The following is a 27,295-nucleotide window of genomic DNA, read 5'->3' on the forward strand; positions in this document are numbered from 1 at the left end:
GTTAGTACTGGAATGCAAGTACAAACTTATCATCCAATAATAAAAACTCATTCTTCAAACCATAATAAAGAAATTTGCTGAATAGAGTGATTCAATCCGACGCAAAGGAGAAACAAAATTTGCTCAAAAGGGATATATTTTTTCAGCAACATCCTTCATTAAGGGTTGAAGAATGAGTTTTCACTGTGGGATGCTAAGTTTTTACTTACATCACAGTACTAACGTGATTCGAACATTTTTCGAAATTTCCCATAGTAATTTCCATAAAAACCTACATTGCCTTTGGGCCACCTTGAAATCACCACCTAGAAAGCTGAAAATTTCACATAACGCTATTTTTATGATAAGGATGATAGGGAAGATATGGGAGATTAGATTTTCAAACATTTTTAAATTTTGAACCGTCCTAGTCAGCATACAACTAATTGAGAATAGTATTCTTTGAAATTTTCAGCTTTCTAGGTGGGGATTTATAGGTGGCCCAAAGACAAAGTAGGTTTATATGGAAATTACTATGGAGAAATTTAAAAAAAATGTTCCAAACACTCTAGTACTATAATGTAAGTAGAAACTTATCATCCCATATTGAAAACTCATTCTTCAAACCTTAATGAAGTGAAGAATGTTGCTGAGGAAACAAATCCCTTTTGAGCTAATTTTGTTTGAGATTTTTGTACATTTTGTAAGGCTATAATCCCATATTAAGCTACATAATAGCAAACAGACTCAAGAATATCTCTTCTGCTATCCGTCGGATTCAATTTCTCTCTTCAGCAAATTTCTTTCTTATGGTTTGAAGAATGAGTTTTTATTATGGGATAATAAGTTTGTACTTACATTACAGTACTAGCGTGTTTGGAACATTTTTAAATTTTCTCTATAAAAAAAATAATAAATAAATACTTTGTCTTTGGGCCACCTTTAAATCACCACCTAGAAAGCTGAAAATTTCACAGAACACTATTTTTATGGTAAGGATGGTAAGGAACATATGGGAGATAGGACTATTCAAAAAATTAAAATTTTGAACCGCCCTAAATTGCTCACCCTACAAAAAGGGCAATCAGTTGTAATGTGACTCATATTGTGCAATCGTTATCTTAGACGATGCTATTAATCGAATAACTTTCCGAAGTTTTACACCACTCACCAGGTCCAAGTATTGATCTTGCTTTCAATTCATCATTGGAAGATGTATTTAAAAAATTTCAGTTCTATCGAGAGTTGTGGCAGTATAATATGTTTAAAAGTTAAAATGCCTCAAACATTTATTAAGGATATGTTACTATTGCTGCCCAAAAAAAAACATTGATCAGAAAAAAACACGTGTTATTTCGACTACAAATCGTTTTTATTCCTACTCATATCGTCCTCAGGTCAAACTCAACCACAATGCCAGTCCTATAAGCCGTCCTTGATTGCTGCAGTGCAGTCAGCAGGAAGGGTTCGATAACCTGTGCCGCAGCTGCACATCTGTCCATGGTACTCAACTGTAGTTCACTCACTACCTTGTGCACCTGTTCCAAATAGTTTTCTCTGTGCTCGTTGAGACCGAGCTGTACATACAAATGGTCCCACTGCAAACCAGCGTCATCGTCGTACAGATCTATAGATATGGCAACGCATCGCACATAGCATGGATTTCTGCTACTAATAAGCTCACTGCGATTTCCACTACGGTACGCCGCCACAATCGACCGAGAAATGTCCAACTTATCTGCACAGTCGAACATTGCTTGTGCTAATTGGATGTCCGTGGCTGGTACAAACTGCTCCCGACTGAAGAAGTAGCTTCCAAATTGTTGCTTGTAGCAGTTCAACGACCAATAAGCTTTGGTACAGCTTTCTGTCGCTGCGCAACTGTTGGAAACATAGTCCAGACAAGTTTGTACTCTGGCGTACGCATCGACGGGATTATCTTCCGGACTGAAATACTGCTGTAGCGCTGAATGACGCACACCCGTCTGATCATGCCACGCTCGTATTCCCAAGAGAAGGCATCGAACAAAACAGTGAGTATCTGGTTCATCAGGGAAGATCAGTAGTCGGTATTGTTCGAATCGATCCGGTGGCACTGAAAGATCACGGGCACAAACTTGCAACGCATGGTAGAAGGGTGAGCTCTGAAGAACTCCACTGGTTCCGGCCAGACGAATGATCAACAGTATAAGCAACGACAGCATGACGAAATGAACGCGAGTAGAACTCTTATGGTGTCAAATAAGCTGACCAAGAGAGTTATATATTTTCGCAGAAACACGATACAGTTATGTTGCGTTGACGGAAGCCAGCTCACTACGTGATGCAATCGTCTTATTATCATAACCATCTTTGTTTGGTAGATGCTTATCCGTAAGCATCTGTAAAACGTGCTCCACTGGAGTTCATCTGGTTGCCATTATCACTCGCGTGATTAACTTATAAAACTGACTCTATCTTGTAACACAACAGTTAGTCTTTGCCAAGTAATCAAAATGTTATCAATTACCTTTGCATTGGTGCTTTTTCTATCCGCCAGTTCAGCTGTGATCGTGTCGCCGCTGGATCATGTAATAGAAACCTGCGGTCGCGATCTCCAAGTCTGCGAGAGTAAACTAGCGTCGTATCGTGCACTTTCGTTTCCGGACGATCGAGAAACCCAATGTTTCATAAAATGTGTGCTGATCGAGCTTCAGGCCTGGTCTAATCCTCGACGCCTATTGAAACATTCTACCATTCAGCAGTACTTCATACCGGACGCGGCAGATTATAGTTTTGAAGACCGCACGAGACGCTGCCTAGATCAGACCTTGCCGAACTGCATTCCCGGAGATAGTTGTTCTCGCGCTTATTGGACGTTCCTCTGTTATAAAGACAACTACGGGAACTTGATACGGCAACCGAATCAGTTCATCCCACCAACGGAATTGGACATCGCTCAACACCAGCTGGATTGTGCAGATATTCTCAGAATTCCACGGGAGGAGTTGCTCAATGCGGAGACTTTGACGAATGGTTCAAATTGTTACGCACGTTGCATATTGTTGCGGAGTGAAGTCTATAGCGACGAAAGCGGATTGGATCTCGACCGTCTATATGTACTACTTGGATACGACACTGAGAAACAGGCATTCATACAATATGCTCAACAATTTCTAGCAACAGATTCGGCAAATTGCCAAACTGACAGGTGTCTGGCAGCGCAGGTACCTTATCAGCTGTTCCACGAGCTGCTGGTGAAACTTTTCAAAAGGGATGGAACGAGAGACATTTCCTACGTCTTCGATGTAAATAACGTGTGAAGAAATAAATAATCCGACGCGAGTAACTCAGCTGCTAGTGACACGAAAGAAATGTAATCTAAAACTCTTCCCCGTCGCGTATAATCTTTTTCTTCATCCTCGACAAAGCCCCCAACCAAAGGATCGTATTCGCCTTCACCATTTCTCCGTGACTTTGCCTCCACGCAAAGCATAAGGAATGGCATCTTTTCAGGAATGCAATTCCTTTGAAACCAAGGGACGACACGTCTAGAAAAGGGGGAAATCTGAACCCTTTCACGTGCAGTAGTTTTGTGTCACAGTCACAGCGGCGAAAATACAAAATCTAAACCGCAAACTCAGCCTGAGGACACGAAGGGCGAACGGGTGGTATTTGAACAAGTTGAAATTCGAATACTCAGCCGAGCCTCGGGTTTCCCACTCTGATAAGGGAGCTGGGTGAGAGAAGTGGGTGGCAGTTTCTTGAAATTAGCATACACTTGCATATCCATATGACGCTGATGACGAGCACCCTATGACTTCTTGGCGTTTTGTTTGAAAATGCGCAAACGACAAATTGGATCTCCAAGTGGTACGGTAGAAGCTTCGCGTTTAGAGACGTTGAAGTTTGCTTCCCGACTTTGTTTGAGATGGGGTGTAGACGGCAGAGTGCGTGGAAATGAAGGTAATTTCCATCGTTTGAGGGTAATAGTTAGAGAAGTGTTGAGATGTTCTCGAGAGCGTTTTAGCGATTTTCGTGATTGGTAGCTGATTGTGTTCGTTATTAAAGCAAATGAATTGAGAGTACTGTTATGTCCGTGGAATATAAAAGATGTCTAATTTTAAAGCGAATAATCTCTTTAAAGTTCACAATCTTTTTTTTCGATTTTTTTAGGCGGATTGTTAAAAATAATTTTCGCAGGTTTCCTGGAAGAATTTACAAAACAATAGTGAAAAAAGTCAACCAGAATTTCAGATATAATTGTTTGAGAATTTTTCGGGCGAATTGTTGACGATTTTTTGAGAAATTATTACCGGAATTGGGTTTTTAGTGGTGTTTACATAATTTGTAGATTCCAAATTGAAAATTAATATCAATAACTTTCAAACCTCGGAATTGTTTTAAAAATTAAAACAATATTGAATGAAACAAAATCGAATGAAAATTTACCAATCGCAAATTGGAATAAAAAGTTTGTCCAACTTCCATCAGACAACTTACTGTTCATCAGAGCCTTAAAATAGGTACCGTAAAACGGGGTAACTTTGATAGTTTTTTCGAAGAAAACTTGAATATTTATGCATGCTGTTTCAAAGAATTATAATTTATATTTTTAAAACAAGTACTGGCATCCTACCTATCGATTGCTGTTGATAGATTGCCAAAAGATTTATTGTGAATGGATGTATAATTTTTCATATAATCGAAAGTCGGTTTTCTGTTTTGGGGTAACTTTGATAATGGAGTATGCATCGAACAAAATTGAATGAATTACGAACATTTGTAGGGCATTGCATACCTCTAGGCGTTTAACGTTATATGGAAATTTCTGACTTAGATTACAAAAATGGTCCCAGTTTGTGAAAATGCTTTTCGCTAAGAGATTTGAGACCGTATTCAAGTTCTATGATAACTAGGCTGCCAAATATAAGTGGCCAACTATTCAAAAGTACATCAAATAGTGATCGTAGAACAGATTGTTTGTAAGCGTTTCAAAAATGCTAAAATTGTGTCAATTTTTAATATTCGTGTAAAAAGCCTCAAATGGTCTCGATTCAAATGAAAACAGCTTTTATATGGAGTGTCATACTAATATTCTTCAGTTTTGCATTCGTTTTGCTTAACCGATTAACAGAAATCATGATATTTCGTTTAGTATGTGGTGGGTTACGCACTATCAAAGTTACCCGCATTATCAAAGATACCCCGTTTTACGGTACAATTTTTGTAAACTGAGTTTCCAATTCACAATATTCCATGAGTATGCGTATTAGCATTGATGACCTACAATTTGTAGTTGCTACTCCGTGATTAACTTGAACAATCAAAACTGCAACCGACGGAGCTTGGGAGTAGCTTACCATCTGCAGTGTACAATTTCGAGAATTTAAACATTTTAAAGTCAATAAGATGAATGTTAGTATGACTTCCATTGTAACTGAATACCGAGTATACATCTGCATCTTCATGGTTGTCACGAGAAATAGTTTTTTTTTGTAGTGGGATGATTCACAATCTGGAAAGGCCTTGGTTAGTGATGCGATTCATTTAGCCTCAATTTATAAAGTCAAAGAAGAATATGTATTATGAAATACGTCGATACTTCTGATGACTAACTACTCAAAAAGATTATAAACAAAATAAAACAAGTTCGTTGTGATTATTATCTTTATTGAAGAGATTTTCTGCCTAGGCTGGTTCATATCAGGAGCACATGTTCATTTTTATTCCATGTTACGGCGAGTCATAGAGCAAAGGAAGGAATGTTAGTATGATAATCATTTTTATCAGAGACCAGGTATACATCTGCATCTCAATCGTTATCACAGGAAAAAGCTTCTGTTAGTAGATAGGATTCGAGAGATACATCATATGAGGGGGCCAGAATCAAATGGGTGGAAGTGATAAAAATTCTCTTTTAAGAAAAATGAGTTTGAAGTTTATTCAGTGAAGTTTCTATCCATACCAATTGTAGATTTATTCAGTATACTTAACTCAAAACCGACCAAAATGTCTCTTACACCCCTGGGTGTTTTAAATAGATTCAATTTGATAAGTGATTCGAATCATGGATTATGAGTCAAAATAGTCCTTTATCATTTCATGAACAAAACATTGTCACTTGTGTCGAAGTTTTTTTTTTTGTAAAAAACCTTTGAGCTTCACGAGCTGTCTGGGTTTCTTATTCACAAACCCTAGGAACCCTAGGAGGCCGTGACGACAAAGCCATACTCACTTATTGATCAGGAAATTTAGAGAGTGGTCGGATCTCGGCAGACCGATTGCGGTAGAGAGACCGTTGCTCATATTAATAGGGTAATGACCGTTTATTTTGTTCTTACACGCTAACAATTGGCGCCAGCGGCAAAAATCTCAACAAACGACAACACACCTTTCTAACATTCAGTTTCTCTTACTGGCCGCCGAGCGGTGACACTGATGTTTGTATTCCATTCACTGATCTCGCTACGCTGGATTCTCAAGTTTCTCAAAGTTCCAACACAAGCGCATGGAAAAATAGTAGTTAAGAACTGTCAAAACGTATGGAAAATAGAGAAAAACTTAAATTTCTAGTAATTAGGAAACTGTATCGAAAATGTAGTAATTAGAAATCAAGCGTAATGTGAATGTATAACTTTTATGGATATGTGTTTAGTTCCTCTTCCATGAGGCTTTCCTTGCTTCAAGATTTTGTTTTCACTACCATTGAAAAAGAGACATCTATTGCCTTTTCAGTTTTGAATATCGCCTATTGCACTGTTAATTAATTGTCTTCTGGACAATTAGGAATAAGCTGGAATTGCCTAGAATTTGACAATTAATTAACTGTGAAATTAATATTGTTTTTCTTAATTGATTACTAATTGCGTTGAACGTATTCTTAAGCTTGTTTTGAAAGAGAAAGCGTTATTGAAAAATTTGATAAATCGATATCTTAATTTTTTCTTTTTGTTTTGCAAACGTCATTCTATGTAGAACATATTGCAAGTATTATGGTACATGAGTATTGAGCCTTTTTTTTAACGCGAATTTGAGAACAAGAATAAAATCGTTCCATAAGAAAATACTGGCTTTTATTTCAATCCTTGCCAAATTTTGCCAGCGGGATTGAACAACTTTGGATTTCAACTGTTTCCACTAATTCTCTCGAATCTATCAGCAGTTTTTTTTCATGAAATTTTCAAAAAATATCTGTAACAGTGATACTTGAAAATTTTATGCGAAATTTATTGATGGATGTTTGAAAAGGTTTCAAGAGTTCTTGACAGAAGTTTTAACATTGACATCAGCCGTAAGTTGGATTCTGAAACCCCATTAGCAAGCACTTTGAAATTCTTGAGGATACTCAACTAAATCTTTCAAATCTTGTGAAAAATTTTGGTATAATTCTCGTTAAACATACGTCACCCACTTTTGACTTAAAGTCATACGCTAATACCTTTTCTAATTCCTTGCCCGCTTTTTTAACCTCAGCAATATATGCTTTGAATCTAATTTATAGAGTTCCCCAAGTAACCAGTAAGCACGATAATGCGGCACGGTAACAGCATAATATGCGCATATAGGGTAATCATTTGATGCATGTCAGTTTTATATACGCATATAATGCTATTATAATGCCAGAAAAGGCGAAATAGCGTGCCATTATAGTGCCAAGATATAACCGTGCTTCTCTGCACCACTAATGCTGATATAAGACCACGTGAGAAACGTCAGTTATTTTCGCCAGGTTTTTAGGGCGAATATTTTGTGCTTTTGCGTACGCAGCCAGAGAGCTTTCGCGTATGCGGCCAAGCAACTGGTACACGAGGTAAATAAATGAATGAATGAAAACGGAAACCTCTAATAGTATGCAAAAAAATGTAATAAAATGATACAGATAGTACTTATCCGTATCAGACATATTCGTTTTGGTAGTTTTCATCCTTCTGAGGAGTTGCAATTGCCACATTTTGATCCTCGTTTTATGATGATGAAATTCCTCATTTTGCGTCTCGAACCTGCGACACCCGTATTGTTGAGTTGTTGAAGTCCTGCTCCCTTGCTCCTACGGCCACATAAGATGAATAGTATTGGAAAGAAAAGTGACCAATTTAATCCATCAATTTTCCCCGTCATAAAACCTGCAATTGTAGTAGTGAGAAGATTTATGTTTGACTCCCTCTTACCACTATATGTAAACACAAAGCACGTGGCATATCTGTCAAAACACTGTACGGCATTTAAACATGCCCTGTATTCGAATATAAAGCCAATATAGTGCTTATTTAATGCCTGTAGGCATCAGGCTTAGAAGCAATAATGATGCTGTAATAGGGTTTCTATGCAGCGGAAGTGCTGTTATAAGGTGTGTAAGCATTTGTGGTGCTATTATAATGCATGTACACATCTATGATGCTGATTAAGGGCTTATTATTAGTGCTTATGGTTACTTGGGTCGTTTTGTTTGTCCTATATAGATTTTATTACAATGGCGGCATGAAATTTTATATATACTCCTGCTCTATTCAGTTTATTAATTTTATCCTTTGTTGATCCTAATCTAGATTTTGACAACTCCTACGGCAGAAAGTTGGTTTTCGCGTCTCGGCAGCCCGTGTAACATACACACGTATGCAGGCGCACGCTCTGTCTAAGCCTGTCTTATGGTAATGGAATGTACCTCGATTTTTTTCCGGTAGAGCTCAGTTATTGGGTTATATTTTCATAATCGGAAGGTTTTAAAATATTCCATCGGTGAAATTTTGTTTTTTTTTTTCACTTTTAAGTATTTTTTCATATACAGCCTATGAGAATCAATGAAAATCACGTTTTCCTACGCATTTCAGCCCATACAAAATGTATGGGAAAAATTTCACCGATAGAATATTTTGAAACCTTCCGATTATGAAATCATAGACCAAATGCTAATATCTAGCGGGAAAAAATCCGAGATACATTAGATTTTTATAATCTGCTGGTGCTATGTCTAGCGTGAGGCGTATGGTTCACGAAATTTGTAGCTGCCCTATCGACGATGGATTACCAATTGGTGAGCTCGTTTCACGCTTCTGTTTCAAATAAATAAAATATGTCAATACTTATATTCATCAGATAAACGGTATGAATGCTAAGTAGAGAGCTGGTTTGGCACTTTTGATTCACTTCGGCAGTGGGGTTTTTTAAAAGCTACTGAACTTATATTTTGTCACAATAAGCGTCGTATCGAAGTGCTTCTTATTGCAAATTTTCAGACAATTCGGGTGGGAAAAACCCCCCTTTGACATATCATGGAAGTGCCCAAGTAGCTCTGAACCCTATATGAATTTATTCAAAAAAAAAAAACTTGCTCTTATTTATATTTTGCATAATACATACATAAACACAAATACCTTTGCTCTTGTTTGAAATTGAAAAATGAAACTTTGAATGGTCTGACACAAGAAGTGTAGACGTTTCTATTACGGACTGATAGAGGACTATCGTGATTCATATTCTAGAACTTATCAAACTAAATCTATATAATATTACTCTTCAAACCTCCCTACCAATATAAACTGTCTCATGTGTGTATAATGGATATGCTTAGGTATTCTCGGTATCTAGTAATAATGGATGCCATACTAACATTCCTTGCAAACATGTCCTCTTTTGTATTTGAAAAAAATTATGAATGGTTCGTCACCAGAGGAGTCAACATATTTTATAATCAGTCTTCATCTATCTAGCGCATTTGCAAAATTTGCAATTAAGCAAATTTGATGCATGTTTCAATTCTTTGTATGCTTTCTTTACAGCAATTTCTCGATTAAATCATGGATCCATGAACTCTTGGTGAGATATACTGAAGCGTGATATAATGAAACAGTATTTTCTTGCCATACAATTTTTAAAAAGTGACTAACACATAGCAGATATTGAATGAATTGATTGCAAAGCACATATGACATGGAGCAAATAGGAAAGTATCGGTTGTTTTGGAAATATCACGCAGAGTAAAATGTATGATATTTATATAATTAACGTGGCGTGCAAGGATTGAATGTTGAGAAAATTGAGAGTATATCTCACTTATCGGTCTCTATAACAATCATGATCCGCTGATCATCATGAGAGTCTGTTTATCATCTTTTGCGACAGCTCTTATTAGATCGGGGGATAACAGTACATAATAAAACCCATCTCAACAAGCTCCAAACCTGAGGGACATTATTGATATAGAATGATTTGTCTCCATTTTTTGTCTTTTCGGCTTAGAAACAAAAAAAGTTTATAAAATTATGCAAAAGTCCATACAACAACAACAAGAGTGGAGTTCATACTTGACAAATCGGATGAAGAAAAACTCATATTTGCCAATATTGAATGAATCTTTTCAAGCACTAGGGTAAGAGCCTACCGTCCCAAATCGCTTGACTATCTTTTAACTATCTTGGATCTCGTGGGAAATAACTGTCAAATTGAGAACTCGACTTTCTATTGAAAATTGTTCAAATTAAGTGTTTTCATCCAATCCAATAAGAAGGCTTAAAAAATGGTCATAATGCGGAAATTTGTGCATAAACCATTGAAGATTCAAATTTAACTTCTTTTTAGTAATTTCAGAAACGCTTTGAATGAGGTAGGACACAACAGAGTTGAATAATGAAATAGATAAATAATATTCAAAAATGAAAATGGAATTTTTACCTCGAGGGGCAAAGAGGGGCAGGAAAAATTACAGTCGACTCTCCATAACTCGATATTCAATAGACCATCGACTTATAGAACTATCGAGATACAGAATACACACTCAAACAGACTTTCAGAGTTCGGTAAAGCAATTTACCGAAACAGACCGGTAATTTAGAATATTACAGTTGTCTCGGTAATTAATAGCTAGATTACCGAAATTTGTAAATCAATCTATACTGTAGTGATTTCGGTGATTTCGTCCCATTTTAACGAGTACGGTAATTTCATTCACCGAAAATATCTGTAAAACGGATCCAATACCGAGTTCGGTAAATTATTACTGAACCATCAGTAAATTTGAACTGTCAACACCGGCCTCCGCATAGCATAGCATAGCATAGACTGACTGTACATGTCAATGGTTGCTACTCCGTGATTGATCGGAACTGGTAAGAATTGCACTGGGATCCAAATGAATAAGGGATGGGAGTTTCCGCTTACTCTCGAAGTGCAATTTTAGCAGATCTAATATTATTGATCAATAACGGCGCCGGCCAAGTCCTTACAGTCAGTTGGGATGGGGAAGGAATGTTAGGGTGTAATGATTGTTGCTTCTAGAGACCGAGAATACCTCTGCATCTCCACAATCACCACGGGAAGGGTGTTTATTAGTGAGGGAGGAAAAGATCTGGGAGTCACCTCTGGTCGGTGATGCGATCCATGGACAAGGGGGATATATACGACTTATATTTAAAGCTAGTTTTGGGAGAAGCTTTAAAAAACACGTCAACATCTATAATGTCGAACAATTCAAAAGACTTTTTTATTAATGACAAAAATTGAAAATTACATGTATATATTTTAAATTATATGAAACAGGAATAATGCCGACACTTGTAGTGACGAACCATACATAGTTTGTTTGAAAATTACATATAAGTATTACTGTGCATTTTGTCTCGATATGGTAGAAGTTTAAAAAAATACGTCAACATTCACAATGTCGAATAATTCAAAAGGTAATTTTTAATAATGTCAAAAAGAGAAAAATATATGTATATTGAAATTGTATAAGAAAAAAGCCGACACTTATAGTGACGAACCATACAAAGTTTGTTTTAATATTACTTAAAAGTTACGCTTTCAAGAAAATATGTGTTATCATAAGCATGAAACGAACTCACCAGTTGGTAATCCATCCTCGACTGAACACAAAACTGACACTGACAGCAAAACTTCTTGGCGTACCGAAAATAAACCGTCTTGCTTGGGCCTTCCCAAATTCCTACCCAGCAAAACGCTCCAAAACAGGAAAAAAAATCGGCGTCGAAACCACGCGCGAAACCGTGAGCAAAATCTATCGGACGACGCAAAACCGAACTGTCCTGCTTGGGCTTCACGAAGCACTACCCAGCAAGACGCTCCAAAACAGCAAAAAAAAAAATCCCATATCTGTCAAAGGATAGAGACTCTAGTTCGATTTTATCCAGATTGTCTTTGGAGAATTTCCTCCGAATCCGGACTGGGTGGTGGCCGGAGCGCCGAAAGCCGGTGTCCCCGTAGTACTCGCCCCGAACAGTCCACCTGCGGCGTTGCGGTTGCGTTTGTCCGAAGAGCGAAGGCGTCGCCTGTTGGCCAAAAGCGGGCGTAGCCCCAAATGCCCCAGTCGTCGCCGGTTTCCCAGAGGTACTCGTCTGCCCGAATGGACTGGCCGTGACTGTGGTGCTTCCGAATATGCTGCCAAATCCCCCGGCAGCACTCGTTTGGCCGAATGCTCCCTGCTTGGGGCCAAACATGATAAATTTCCAAAAATTCGCTTGAAAGCTTCCGAATCGCTATCACTTTTGTTTTGATTTTTGCTCCGTCGTCACTTTTTCTCGCGAAACTGTCAACAATGAAAACGCGCGAACATAACCTCACCTCAGTGTCTGCATATTTCAATATACAGTCAACAACGCCGATCCTCAGTAGGGTCCCGTCTTTGTGTGAATATTTGTTTGACAATACATGCACGAATCTGGTAGAACGTGCATTCAGTTTTTCAATTACTTTTGCTACACTAATTCTCATTCACTACTGACATTCAAATTCAATTTCACTAGTGAAAAAAATCATTTCCGTCAGAATACCCCACAAAACATCCGCAAATTGCCAAAGTTGTATTTTTTTATTAAAAGATAATCATGATTCATCAACTGGAGGCATCACATTGCCGTTTTCTTACACCAGTAATATAAAATTCATTTGTATTTTTTCATATTCAATTTTCAATTTCAGTGCCTCTAGGTGAAACTGAATTTTGAAATGACACCAACAGTGGGTGAAACTGAATATGTGCGTGTGTTGCACCCACTCTCTTTCTCGTCGCATTCGCACTCGAAGTCAGATTGACTTCTTGCTAGCGGAGTTTGTTTTTGTTCGTTTTCGCACTGATCGGGTATCATTCGGCTGAATTTTTACGACACTGCCTCACCTCAACGAAACGAGAGTCTTGAACTGTCAACTCCGGCCTCCGACAGAAAAAATCAAACACGTAGTGCAACGCAATTCTCCTGAAAGGCGCAACGAAGGCGATGGGTTACGAAATTAGCGTAATAATTCATCATAATCCATCAGAAACTGTTGGTAAGTATTCTTTAGTTCCGTGATTAGCAAATGGAAGCAGAAGCAAGCGTTCACTCCTCTTTCATCGAGCACCATGGAGGTCGGAATCGGAATGAGAGGACTTGCAAAACGTGTGGCGCTGGTGGAAATATTATACTTAGTCGTGTAAAATGAATACAGGAATAAACGAATATTGTAATACAAATCGCATCAAATGGATAATGTTTTTTGTTTTTCATGGATCCAATAGCTGGGGAACGAAGCGGGAAAAAAATAAATTACCGTATAGATCGGTAGGTGGACCTAAAATTTACCGAATCGGTCAGCAATTTATGACGTTTCATGGCAAATCACAGTTTACCGACCATTCGGTACTTTTTTCATTTACCGAACGCATTACCGACTGGTCAGCTGTTGAGATTTCGGTAAATAAATTACCGACGTTGGTGATTTATTCTAAGTGTGTATTCTGACGCAAAACATCCCAACATCTAAAGAACAAATTTTAGTTTTTCCAATAAGTACATATATGATTACTTCTGTAAGAAAGCAATATTATTAACTGTTTTCGAAATGCTCGAAAAATTACGTTATTTTTACTGACAATCTATTTTTTTTAAGTGTTTCAACTTTCATTACAATTTGCAAGTATTTATCAACCTCCAAACAAGAATCAATCCAAGTTTCCACAAATAAGAAGGAATGTAAGATGGATATCGAGTTATGGAGAGAAATTTACATCTCACGTGACATCGACTAGTGGAGATATCGAGTTATAGAAATATCACTTATAGAGAGCACGATGTATGGAAGTTTGAAGGGACCGAAAAATCCATTGAGTAATAAAGTATATCGAGTTGTGGAGAGTAGACTGTATTGCACGTCTGAAAGTATGGATGATTTGCTGCTTTATAGAGAATGACTCATTTTCCCGAAACAGTTCACATAAAACGAACGAAGTTTTGAAAATTTATCAAAATTTTGAAGAAATATTGTTAAACCTTTTTTTGCTACGAATAATAACTTAATATTAGGGGGGTCCGTAGCCTTGAGGTAACGCTTTCGCTTCATAAGCGGAAGGTCATGGGTTGAATTCCCAGCCCCTCCACAAAAAAAACGTCCAGCCACCAGAAGACGCAGCACGGAGGACCGTCCTTTGGGGAGCACATCCATCCTCCGTCAGTATCAGATGGTGACTGAGACAAACTGACCCTCTTCGTAGGCAGCTAGCCTCAAACGACTTAGGAACACGGCAAAATGAACAACCGCAAGAGCAAAGGACTATGGCTTATGGAAATCGATTGGACTGAACAGCAGAGCTCTCTCCTACCTGCTCGGTGTGAGAGTAAAAGAGTAAAAGAGAGTGAAAGCAGATGTAAATATAGAATAGTTAAAAATAGATCTGTATCGGTATAGTAGATACAGACGAAATGATTCCGGCACAGTAGTGGCCACGAGCACGGAATGCCTTACAAAAAAAAAAAAAAAAACTTAATATGTTGAAAATTATGTAATTATAGCCAAATCAAAGCCTTAAGACCACACTTTCAAATGAAGCCTGTTTAGCTTAAATTGGGTATGAAAACGTTGAGATACAGCTGTTTGAAATTTGCTAAGTGAACCATAGTTGATGAATTTGATGCAGTCCAATTTCGCTGACTTTCCTACTCTTACGATGCTGCCATAAAACCAAAACAAAACAGATAAATCTCAAAATTTGAGAAATCGTCACTCAACGGAACAGAAGTCTATAAAAATATCAACAAGTGATTTTGAGGACATGAATTTTAGAGGTTTTGTCCGGCCATTCGCAACTGTGCAGTGCCCTTTATTTTACGTTGAAATTGTGACAGAATAATGAAACAGAATCCTTCAAGATTGTCTTTTTTAGCTTGCTCAATTCACGAAATAGATTCCTCGCATGATCCTTTGTAATGTCTTGCATATAATCTGCCATAAAAATTAGAGAGTCCCATAATTTCAATGTTTTCCGATAACTTGGAGCTCAACCTCCAAATGGTAGCTAGGGATATTACAATCAAACTTTTGTATGGGAGGAATTTTGAGAAATTACGTTTAGAGGTTGCCAATCGAGTTTTTTTAAGTCCAATTTTAATTTGTAAATTAATAAATAGTAATTTGCTACATATAATTCTAGATCAGTAAAATTTTGAAAAACCCATAGTTCCTATATTTTTTCGGAGATCCATTGGTCCATAGCTTGGACATCTTGAAAAAAAAAATTAAATAAACCTGTATGTTTTGGCGCATCGCATCTCAAATATAAATGTTGTTAAGTAAGGCTGGGTTTAAAATATGGTGGACAGATTTTAGCATTTTAGTTTTGTACAAGAACTGCTTAAACAATATATCATGTGAAATGTATAAAAATTGTCACTTTTGACATTACGTAATAAATGGACGCTGCATTATTGATTTGATTGAAGCGGTTTTTCATAAGTTTACATACACAGCAACGGCAAAGCAAGTTTTTTTTCGTTTTCATATGAAATTACATCGCAAAAGCCGTAAAAAACAATGCTCTAGATTGCTGTAGACCGATTATTTTCATTTTGATTGCAAATCAAATGGGACAATTTTGGTTTTCTTGTGTCAAAATTTCAGACATGCCAACTTTTTTATTGTTTTGAAATTGTTTTACGCAACACACCGTGAAGATATTGCACAATGGTCCGAATCGATAATTTTGCAGGAAAAATGTGTTTTCTCTGTTCTCGTCAATTTAAGACGTATGATGTTTTCAAAGAAGTTATTCGTAATTGAGTTTTGCATATTTTAAGAAAAAAAAAGTTGAACAGGGTGACCATTATTCAAGTTAAAATTTTGACTCGAACTTTTTCGTATGAAGAATTTTGTGACTGCGCTTTTCTGCAAACTGCTAGAAAATGTTACTTCAAACCACTTTCTCGAAGGTACTTTTGATCTTTCTCTTACTTTGAGCAAAAAAAAAAAAACAAAAGTCTTCAAAAGAGTTTAAGAGGAAGTAAAGATTCGCATTTTTGCTAAACATTGCAAGTAAACTTATCGACGTACTGCCCTCAGCAAAGGTGTAGGTTTTAGCTAGATCTACAGCTTTCCCGTACACAACTTTTTGGAAAATTAAAAAAAAAACTTTTCAAAACTTCCAACTTTACTTAAGATAGCACGCCGTTAACATTAAAATCATGTGAGTTTTATGTGAATTTCGGGTGTTTTAAAGTGAATTCTCTCAATTTACAAAAAATACGTTCTCACAGTTTTTTCAGCAAAAGTTGCATAATGTATGGCCTTTCGAATGCCGCTAAAAGAAAAATAATATCGAACCTTCTCCATGAGTTATGAGCATCAAAATATTTCATAGTGATTCCCTTAAATTAGCTTATAACTTGAGAATCACAAGAATTACTTTTACACGAATGCCATATGTTTGGTAAAGTGTCATTGATAAATAATAATAATAACAAGAATTACAAGCCTGCAATGTTCAGCAAAAAGTATATCATTACTTTCTCAACATTCACGTAAAACTAAAAACAAAAATCTTAGACTGATTGTTGATTGAGACTGATTGAAAAATGTTATTACTGATACTGATACTGATTTTTCGGGTCCATCCTAAGCTGAAACATTCGTAATCGATTTGCTTAGCTCAAATGAAGAGTTGGATCAATAGTGACTTCGACAAAGTTGTTCAAAATAACATTTTCTAAAAGTTTTCAGAAGAGCACAATCTCAAATTTTATCATACAAAAAAGTTTGCATATAAATTGAAACTTAAATAAGAAACGTAAATCGCACTAGTTTTCAAAAATGCAAAACTCAATTACGAAAAACTTTTCTGAAAACATCATACGTCAAAATACGACAAGAAGAGAGAAAACCTCTTTTTTTCCTGCTAAATTGTCGATTCAGACCATTGTGGATTATTTGATATTACATATATAGTAAATTGTATGATAGCTAATGTTTGAATATAAATGGTATTTTTTTTGTTGAAATAGAACATCGCGGGACATACAAGAATCCCGGGAAACAGAAAGTTATTGCGCGGGAAACGGAAATCCCGGGAAATCTTATTTCGCGGGAAATGCTTTCGCGAGATTGGAAACTCCAGCCATACATACTTTGAGCTTTGTCAGAATTTTGTTAGAAACTCATTTACTACTTTCATCTGACTCAATCTGAGATATCAAAAATTTGTTGATAGAATTATTTCATTCATATTTTCTTATGATTTTTTCTCCTATTCCTAGAGATATACATACCTATGCAACACATGCGCAATTATTTGGCACTGAGTTACCAACGGAGAAGAAAGAGCTCCTGCTGCTGACCAGAGGAAAACGGTTTTCCTCTTTTGGCCTATATTTCCCTCCCGGAAACGCAGCACCCACTCCATTACCTTTTGCTAAACGGACTAGGCATAATCGTATCATGGATCATAAATATTTACCACGTCATGTTGCACAGTGGGCCTTTGAATAGTCATAATTTAAAGGAAAATTGAACAAAGAAGATAGTTGTGATATAATGTAGCTATATAATACCACATTGGAAATACTTTGATGCTTTTAACGGATTTATCGAAAAAGATTAATATACTTAAAACTCTCAGAAGTTGCAAGAAGTTTTTAAACTATGATTCATAGAGCATTCTAATCAGTCTAATCAATTTTAAGTCAGTTATAAGACCATCATAAAACCTTCGAAAGTTTCCTGGGTAGTACCACCGTGCAGAGTTGCGTCAGGATAATAGAAAGCTTTCCCTTGTCCACGTGAACTTTCCGTTTGGTAACGATCAACCTGGTTAAATTTCCTGTGACACACAGTTAGGGAGAGTTATGAGCGCGATTGTGATGATGATGATGCCATTCAATGAAGCTATGAATGGAACTGCCTATACCCAGGTTGGCGGCGGCCATGTGTGAAAAGTTTATTGTGCTTCAGATGACTGAACTAACGAACGAACCAACGAGAGCTAGCACGGTTTTAGGGACAGAACGTTGAAAGATAAAACATCGAATGCCAAAAGGTCAAATTCCAAAACGTCGAAAGAGACAAAACGTCAGAGGGACAAAATGTCGAAAGCAGTCAATTTTCAATAGTGATATGGAATTGTTTTTCAAATTTATCTTTTCATATCCTTTGCGATCAAATATGTTATGAATAATGTTTTTTTTGAGCATTATTCTTTCAAGAAATTTTTGTTTTTTCTCCTTTCGACGTTTTGAAAATCGGCGTTTTGTTACTTAACCAGCTAGCACAATACTGCTTGGCTTCTCAAGCCGGCTCCGGCGAGGGTAAAGAATGTGATTGCGTGGCAATTTAGTTGATATTTTCATCGCTCGCATCGCTTGAGCGATGCGATTATTTCCGTACTATCTAGAGCACCTAACGAAGGATCCACACGAATGCCGATGTACGGTTACGGTAGGTTAAACATCCTTGCCATCTACCAACGAATAACTTTTTGGCAAATTTGCACTCCAAATGAATGTGTGATACCGAGCTTTCCTCGTAGTTTTGTTGAATGGGGATACAAACTAATTGGAAGCATTTGTACAACAGATCTGTTTCGATTAGTGGTGTAATGAGTATAGCGCACAGTAAAGGTAACGTAACAGAAACATGAACGAAACTAATGTACAATTTAACGAACTGGTTGAGTTAAAACTAATCATTTCCAAAACAATGCCCCTAAGGAAAGATGCATGTGGTTAAGTTATACTGATTTGTTATGTAAAATTATTTTAAGTTGCATTGTTTGTGTAGAATTCATCATACAGAGTAAAATGACAGAACCAAAGTATTGAAATGAACTAGAAAACAATAAAGATGTTTCTGGTGATTAGTAAATGTTATAAAAAACAATTGTTAATTGACTTAGAAAAGAACACGAACAATTCCTAGTGACTAACCCGAAACACACATACCCTAACAATCAGTCGGAGAGATGGTGAAAGAGTGAAAGAGGACTTGTGTTGAAATTGGTTTCTAATAGGTAGGATGAAATGTGGCGGAATGGTATCCCCGAGCTAGAGGGAATGGTAGCAAAAATGTCGGACAATGGAATGCACGTGATGAAGGGTTGCGAGTGAGATGAATCCTACCGAGTTCTTATATAGTTTGGGAAAGTGGTTAGAGAATGATATGAGACATGAGGGTGTTAAAATCCTTACTATATCTAAGAATGAGAGTGATCGATCGATAAGGAAGGAGGAGGTGCATAACAAAAGCGAAATAGGAACAAATGAACTTACCGAGCTGTCTCCGTGATGATGTCGGTGGGCGTGCTGAGGAACCTCGGTAGGTTCTCTGAAAATAGGAAAGGGGTTTGTGTATTAGATTATTTCATTTAAATTGATAAGATTGATCACCTAGAAAGATCAATGCAGTAAGTTTTTTTTTTAAGTAATAAATGTCCCGATTTTGTCAGCCTCTTTTTGTGAAGAACTTTTTGCTGTCACCATTTCATAATCAAAATCAAATATTTATCAAATCCTTTTTAAACCCATTTCAAGTTATAATACAGAGCGAAGAATAAACTCTGAAAAATTGTTTACATTTGGAAGGGAAGCTGAAAATCGTTTTGAAAAAGGGGCTGACAAAATCAGAACACCTATATATCTGAAACATGGCATAAGTAACATTTTTGCTTGTATTATGAATTTTACGATAATTTACTGGTATGTATCATCTGTTGTCTGTATGAAGTTAAGGACTGTCCATTTCATAAAGTGGACACTTTATGAGTTTTTCCAAAAACTCATAAGAAAAACTGTTAATCAAAGTTAAACATTATTTTTCGCATAACAAAAATCCTCATTCTTATGAACAAATCGTATGTTGGTATCTTTTATCATTCTACTAAAGGTAGCGGTTTTAAAAAAACAATAATATTCCACCGTTCTTTGAAACTAGGACATTCTAGTGATTTATCCTTTATGGCCAAATTTGGTAAAACACCATCCTTTTGCTCCCAGCGAAAAAGTGAAGTAAAAATCGTGGTCAAAAATAGTTTACATCACTAAAGAAACTATATTTGTTTAAAAGAGTGCCAAATCGCGACTCTCAACCGCATTCTTAGGTATACAATTTTTCTCTTTATGGTCGTTTTATTAAAAAATCTGATAATTTTAAAACCTTGTACGTATATTTATCGATCTACAGCAAATTGTAAGCGTTTTTATCCAAATATTTAGATTGGCAATCTCAGAATAACACATTGTGAAAACAATACATGGAAAATAAATTCGATTTCATTACAGCAGCGTTCCCAACTTTGATGATTGTCATTGTGCTTTGGAAGGTCTTCTGGAAATAGAGCATTTGTCTTTCTGTTGTGATTTTAATGTGACGTGGGGACCAAATAAGCAATTATCTGAAGGCGTAGGTTATTTTCCATAATAATAATATATTAGTACTTACGTCAGGACGTACTTTAAACCTAAACATTCTACTCATATCAGTTCCATATCAATTTAAAATGTTTTTCTCTAAAAAAATCGATGAAAAATTATTTTATGATATCTGTAAAATTGTTGCTCTAAAAATAACTTGATATTTTTCAGCAGGCTTCTGCTTGATAATGCTTTCGAAGAAAAACTTTTTTTGGAAATAAAAAATAAAGATTGTTAAGTTTTCCAGTCAAATGGGTCCTAAAATGTTAAATGAATTCTTATTTATATTTAATAATACGAAAGAGCATGTTCTTGCAACTACTTAAGCAATTTTTCTAGCTCACATAACGGCTATAAAATTTTCAAACATCAATTTTAAAAATGGTTCCAAATATGAACCTTGACACTTGTGATCATGTTTGACATTCATTTTTTAGACAAAAATGCCACAGGGCTTATAGTTTTAACACTGGGGTTGTTCCTGTTTGACATTTCGGAAGGGTCACGGAAAACAAAATATGCCCAAAATTTGAGTTTAAACCAAGGGGTGTGACAAAATCTCAAATATTATAAAAAAATGTTTTTTTTTTGTATTTAAACCAATGAAAATCATTTAAAAATTGTGTTTCTGCCCTAAACTTAAGCGTTTGATACTAAAATTGGGACAGGGCTTTAGGACCTTATTGCTAATAATCATTGTATTTGGTAACCTCCAAAAATCGACTGTTCTCAACGTTGGGCCTTATTAGTGTAAAATTTAATAATTTTGTGTCTTTTTTATCACAATATTAGTCGAACAATGTGCCGCAAATCGATTGCGATTTCATTAATAAATTAAAAATATATTGCATGTACAATATAAAGGGGACACATAAAATGAGCAGTCCTCATGTAGGGTAGATGTACCAATAGTGGAGGTACTAAGTACTATTGAACTTGATTTACCCGCCTAAATTCAAGAAGCGCAATTAATGTGCATGTTAATGTTGTAACGGGAAGTAACGACCATTGACTTAATGAGAAAAAATATTTCATCGCAGTAATCCACGGCATGTCAGTGAAAAATAATACCTCCACTATTGGTACACTGTTCCTTTAGTTGCGGTATATTTTCAATTTGTGTTCCTATATTTGCGATATCCGTGGTTTTCTTATGGGATCCTACACTATAGGAACATTTTAGCGCAACTATTGGTACAAGCAAGAACAGTTTAAGCAATTTTAGTGATATTTCATCAGTTTTAAAGCATTTTGAACGCTCTTTTCAATTATTCCGTGTATCAACAAGCCAATACGTCGATTGGCAGTGTCGGTTCTGTGGCTAATGTAATAAAATGAGTGAAAACGGCACTACCGCAACTATAGAAACACCCACAACTAACACTTACCCTATAGGGTGTCCCAGAAAGTATGGGCACGACTTTCATAACGAATATCATAATATTTTTCCAAACAAATAATTTTTTTCATAATTTTGCATTTCTTCTTGAGGCATTTCAAATGATGCTTGTAAAAATTTTGTTTGATGAAATAACCTTTTACATTCAAATTTTTGACATTAGAAAATCTATTATCAAGCCAGCACAGACCCTACTTTTGTGTGTTGTTCGAACTTAACTAATAGTAAATGTTTTTATCTGAATCCTTCGACGCTGTGAGTTCAAGTACATTGTATCCAAGATCTTCCATAAGTTTCAAATTTTATTCGGCTTTGCTAGAAAACATTTGACAAAATTGTAAAATTCTGAAAAGTCGCCAATTTTTCTCTCCAAGTAAGATAAACTCACGAGATCATAGCTTTACAGGTAATTCCAACATGAAAAAAATAATTAATTTCATTTTTACTTATATCAAATATCTGTACTTTTGAATAAGCAAAAAAAATTTTAGACTTTTACATGTTTTAACGGATATACAATGACTTGTTTTTTACCCTTTTCAAAATCGACCACAGCTGAAATCGAATTTTTAGTTTCTATTCAAATTTTATGTACTTAAATTTATAATTTCAAATAAAATAAGTGATAGCCTTATAATTTATCGTATTGGCAATGATGAATAATTTTTTTCAGATTTTTATTGTACGTACTTTATGTCCTAGAACAAATTATGTACAACACAGTCGTTCAGAAATAACGCGATTTGTGCAAAACTGATAAGAGAAGCTTCCAGAAATGTTGCGTCATATACAAACAGGGAGCAAACAAATCACTCAAAATTCAAATACTGCTCTTAATGAGTGCGAGAATAAAATGTATGAAAATCAAAATGTCTACAAAAGTACAAATACAAAATCTACAAAAGTCTTGAAATGCCAGTATGGTAAAGTCGTGCCCATACTTTCTGGGACACCCTATATGTGAAATAGCGTTGGGCAAATTTGACCCGAAAATCGATGTTACTGAATCGATTCCAATTTAAAATATCAAATCGATTCACCGATTTAATCGAATCATTTGAATCGATGTATTTGAATCGATTCGATTTTGTAAGCGGATAAAAAAATTTACAAAAACTTAAGACCAAAAGCAATTTTATATGGTTTTAAAATTCCTTCAATTGAATTACTTTGGAGATTAAACATTATTTATTAAAACAATTCAAGTTTGATTCAAAATTAGGTTTATAGTTAATCAACTATACATTTTAATCAATTTCATTCATTTGAATCGGAACAAAAAATCAAATGAAGAATATCGATTTACTCGATTTTAAGTGCTCCTAACATCGATTAAAAAATCGATTAATCGAAACGAAAAAAATCGCTCTAATCCAACGAGGCTTGTTGAGTTGGATAATTATACAAAGAGATTTTTTTCTTGAGCTCGGCTGTGCGACTCATGTTTTTTTTAAATTTTATGCCAAGTTTGCTGTCTCGCTTAAGAAAAGTAAACAAATTCCTTTACGGAATGGGTCAAAAAATGAAAGCCCCTTTCGAAATGACATAATTGTGATCAAACAAAATTGCTTTTCTTAATCATTTCTGGCAAGTAATTTTCCACGCATTACTTTTCTTGTCAGCCGCAAATCAGCCTTTAAGAAATTCCAAGGTTGCTTAGTACCGAAGCACAATATGGGGCTCTGCACGGTAAAAAGAAGCAAGGTATTATATTCCGAAAAACGACATTTGGCAGTGACGTCATTCCTATCGCAAACTCGAACGAGTGCAAAAGAAAGCAAGGCTTGTTTTCCTTTACTATTCTGTAAGCCTCATGCTTAACGATAGGAATGACGACACATGTTTTGATTGAAAACCGTTGTTTACACGTGGGAATAGCCTACCTTGTTGAGTATACCGTGGGGCTCTGCACAAATTTCATTCCTTCTATTTAACTCTTCCTGAAACTAGTTAATAATGAGGCCAGTAAACGTCAAAATGCAATACCAAATCAAAGCCCCATACTGATACTCGGCTTTTGGTTGCTGAGATCTCATAAAATTTGTTGGTCGACTACTCGGCTGTGGAAATCTTGATTAAAATAAGTAAAGTGTGTAAGATTGTGTTGTAAAAGTCAAGTTTCGCAACGAGCCGCGGAATTGAAAAGCTATGTTAATAAGATTAGCAAAAAAATAAAATAAATTATAATTTAAATTTGGCTGACTCAAATTAAGTACATCGTTTTATACACCTTTGGCAAGAATACTAAAATGATTGTTATAATAATCATTGTACGATTATAATAATGCTACAATGATTCTTATAAGAATCCTACAATGATTATTTTGAGAATCCTACAATGTTTCTCATAAGAATCCTGGAAGAATTGTGATGAGAGTCATGATTTCAGATGAGACCTCTGCAATGTTTCTAGATGTTTCTTTCCTAGAAAGTCATCATAAGAATCGTAGAAAGATTTGATGGATTTCCTGGAATGATTATGATGAAAATTTATGAAAGATTGTGTATGAAATCCAGGAAACATTTTGATGAAAATCCAAGATGCTCATCCTGGAAGGATTCTGTTGCGAATATTCAAAGGATTCTAATGAGACTCCTGGATGAGTTCTAATAAGAATTCTAAGGACTCTGTTGAGAATCATGGAAACATTTTGTGAAGAATCCTAGAAGCATCCTATAGAGAATCCTAAGCAAATTCTGAAGCAAATCCTGAAAGGATTCTGAAGAGAAACTCGAAAGGACTCATATGAGATTCCTGTAGAGATTCTGATGAGAATCCTTGAACTTTCGTGACGAGTATCCTGGAACGATTTAAGTGAGTATACTGGAAAGATTGTGATGAGATTGGATTTTAATAAGAATTCTGAGAGGATTCTGGAGTGGATTCGGTGAGGACTCCTAAGAATACTGAGATGATTCTGAAGAGAAATTCGGTAGGGTTTTGATAAGAAAGAATTCATATGAGATTCCTGTAGAAATTCTGATGGGAATCCTGGAACGATTTTGACGAGTAACAATTCTAATGATTATATTATGAGAATCCTGAGAGGATTCATATTCAAATCTGAAATGGATTCTGATAAGAACTCTGTGAGGATTCTGAAGTGAATTCGAAGAGGATTCTAATGAGAATTCTGCACAGAATTTTATGTGAATTTAAATTCCGGGGGGCTACTGAACAAAACCCAAAATAACCCCTCTACGTCCAGGATGTACCAACTTTACCTCTTACATATTCAATAGGGTCCTAAAATGTTTAATGAAATCTTGTTTTTATTCATTAACACGAAAGAGCATGTTACTGCAACTACTTTGGCATTTTCTCCCGCTCAAATATCGGCTGTATCATATTTAAACTTTAATTTAAAAATTTGGTCCATAAATGAACCTTGACACTTTTGATCATGTTTGACGTTCGTTTAGTCGACAGAAACACCACAGGGCTTTTAGTTTTAACACTGGGGTTGTTCCTATCTGACATTTCGGAAGCGACACGGAAAAAAAAATACACCTAAAATTTGAGTTTAAGGCAAGGGGTGTGACAAAATCTGAAGAAACAAAACAAAATGTTTTTTGGACTTAAACAAACGAAAAACATTAAAAAATTGAGTAAATATGTGTTTTTAGCCTAAACTTAAGCGTTTCGCACTAAAATTGGGACAGAGCTTTAGGACCCTTTTTGCTGAGGCAGTGATATTCGATGTTCCGCATAATGGGTGTTTTCTAATGATAAAAATCGGTCTTTTGGAACCAAAAACGGGGTTCTGAAACTGGACTTAAAACGGTCAGCTGTATTCAATTTTAACAGAAAGGCTTTCGATGGACATTTTTTGTTGAGTAAATATGATTTTATATGATACGGTATGGAAATTTATTTGGGTTGGTTCTCCAGATCGCATGCTTACCTTTCCGGTCTGATCTGAACATGTCATGTGGCCAAGTGATTATTGTGATTCAAAATTATTCCACATGAACTCGCAAGGCTTGATACATATTAAGCTCATATACGTTTACATAAAAACATTCGAGATATATTGAAATTGCACCAAGAATGACTGTTGGAATAGGAGGTGTACTCTACATTTCCGGTCGTGTATCCGGAATTACTGGATTGCATTTGAAGGTGCAACTAGTTCCCTACACAAAACTGTTAAAATTTTGAAAAAATTATCAATTGTGTCAATGAGAACAAAAAAAGTCGTCCACGCCTTTTAAGGGTCAAACTATTCTTGTTATTTATGATCGGACTGTTCTAAAATCTATGCAAAATTCATGATTTATGAATATGTCATCGTGTCAGATGACATTCACTACACAGCTTTTTGTTTCTCGTTGTTCATTCTACCGCTATTGCAGTGTGTTGGTATCGAATGACTGTAGAAACATTGTCCGACCGCTGACCATGCAGGCGAAACGAACGTCGCGAAAAATATAGAATGCTCACAGCACTGGTCCCATATGATAATATAGTTTAATTGTGTAATGTAAAATTAATTATATTAATCATGATCATAATTATATTTCCGAGACTAAAACGCTATCGCCGAAGATGTCATCAATTCAAATGAACACGCCTCAAAATGCGACTGATTTGGAGCTGCCGAAGTGATTCACCAGCAGTTGTTATGGGAAAGTTGCCGAAGAGAGTGAGGCTGCCGACAATAGTCACACTGACAAGGGATGTTCGCAGCGTTGTAAAAACGTTTCCAAAAGCATTTTGACAAGTCTATCGATGTGAATCAATAGAGGATTGAACAACGCATAAATGTAAATGAACAAACACGAAATATGTCTGCTGATGTCCGAGAAAATTACAAAAGAAGCACGGCATCGGCTTAAGCTGCCGAGAATACGTAAGTTCCCCTAGATCCAAAAATCCAAAAACTCTCTTACATAATTATTTCCAAGAAGGGTCTCTTGATGCCTGTTAATTGTTTTCGGATTCAGTTTAATTAAGATCCAGGTTTGGAAAGCTGTGCAAAATAATTGCCAAACAGAAATTGACCCTGGATTTGAAGAAACTCAACGAATTTATTTATTTAAGGGGGTTAGAAACAAAGTGGTTCAACTGACACAAACCTAATTTTCAGAGGCTTCTCAATTAATTCGAAACAAGACAATTGTTCAAAAATTTGATTGAAAAGTCTGATGTTTTTTTCCAAACAAGTCCCGTAAAATATTCGAAAATTAGCGAAGTTTTGGATACATCGTTGGCAGGGTAAAAGATTCAGTACAGATTCAGTATAAGACAATTTACACCGTCTTCAGCACATAGGCT

General features: G+C 35.9%; 1 protein-coding gene across 12 annotated transcripts in view; it reads right to left on the reverse strand.

Annotated features, from left to right (window-relative positions):
• LOC5577287 overlaps positions 1–27,295 on the reverse strand; it is a 570,169-nt gene that overhangs the window by 63,783 nt on the left and 479,091 nt on the right. For all 12 annotated transcript variants that reach the window (XM_021843494.1, XM_021843492.1, XM_021843491.1 and 9 more), the window contains one exon: positions 19,479–19,533. In XM_021843494.1, coding sequence (XP_021699186.1) covers positions 19,479–19,533 — 55 coding nt within the window. The remainder of the gene's footprint in view (positions 1–19,478; positions 19,534–27,295) is intronic.

This window comes from Aedes aegypti, chromosome 2 (genome assembly GCF_002204515.2).
Source record: "Aedes aegypti strain LVP_AGWG chromosome 2, AaegL5.0 Primary Assembly, whole genome shotgun sequence".
NCBI classification, from domain to species: domain Eukaryota; kingdom Metazoa; phylum Arthropoda; class Insecta; order Diptera; family Culicidae; genus Aedes; species Aedes aegypti.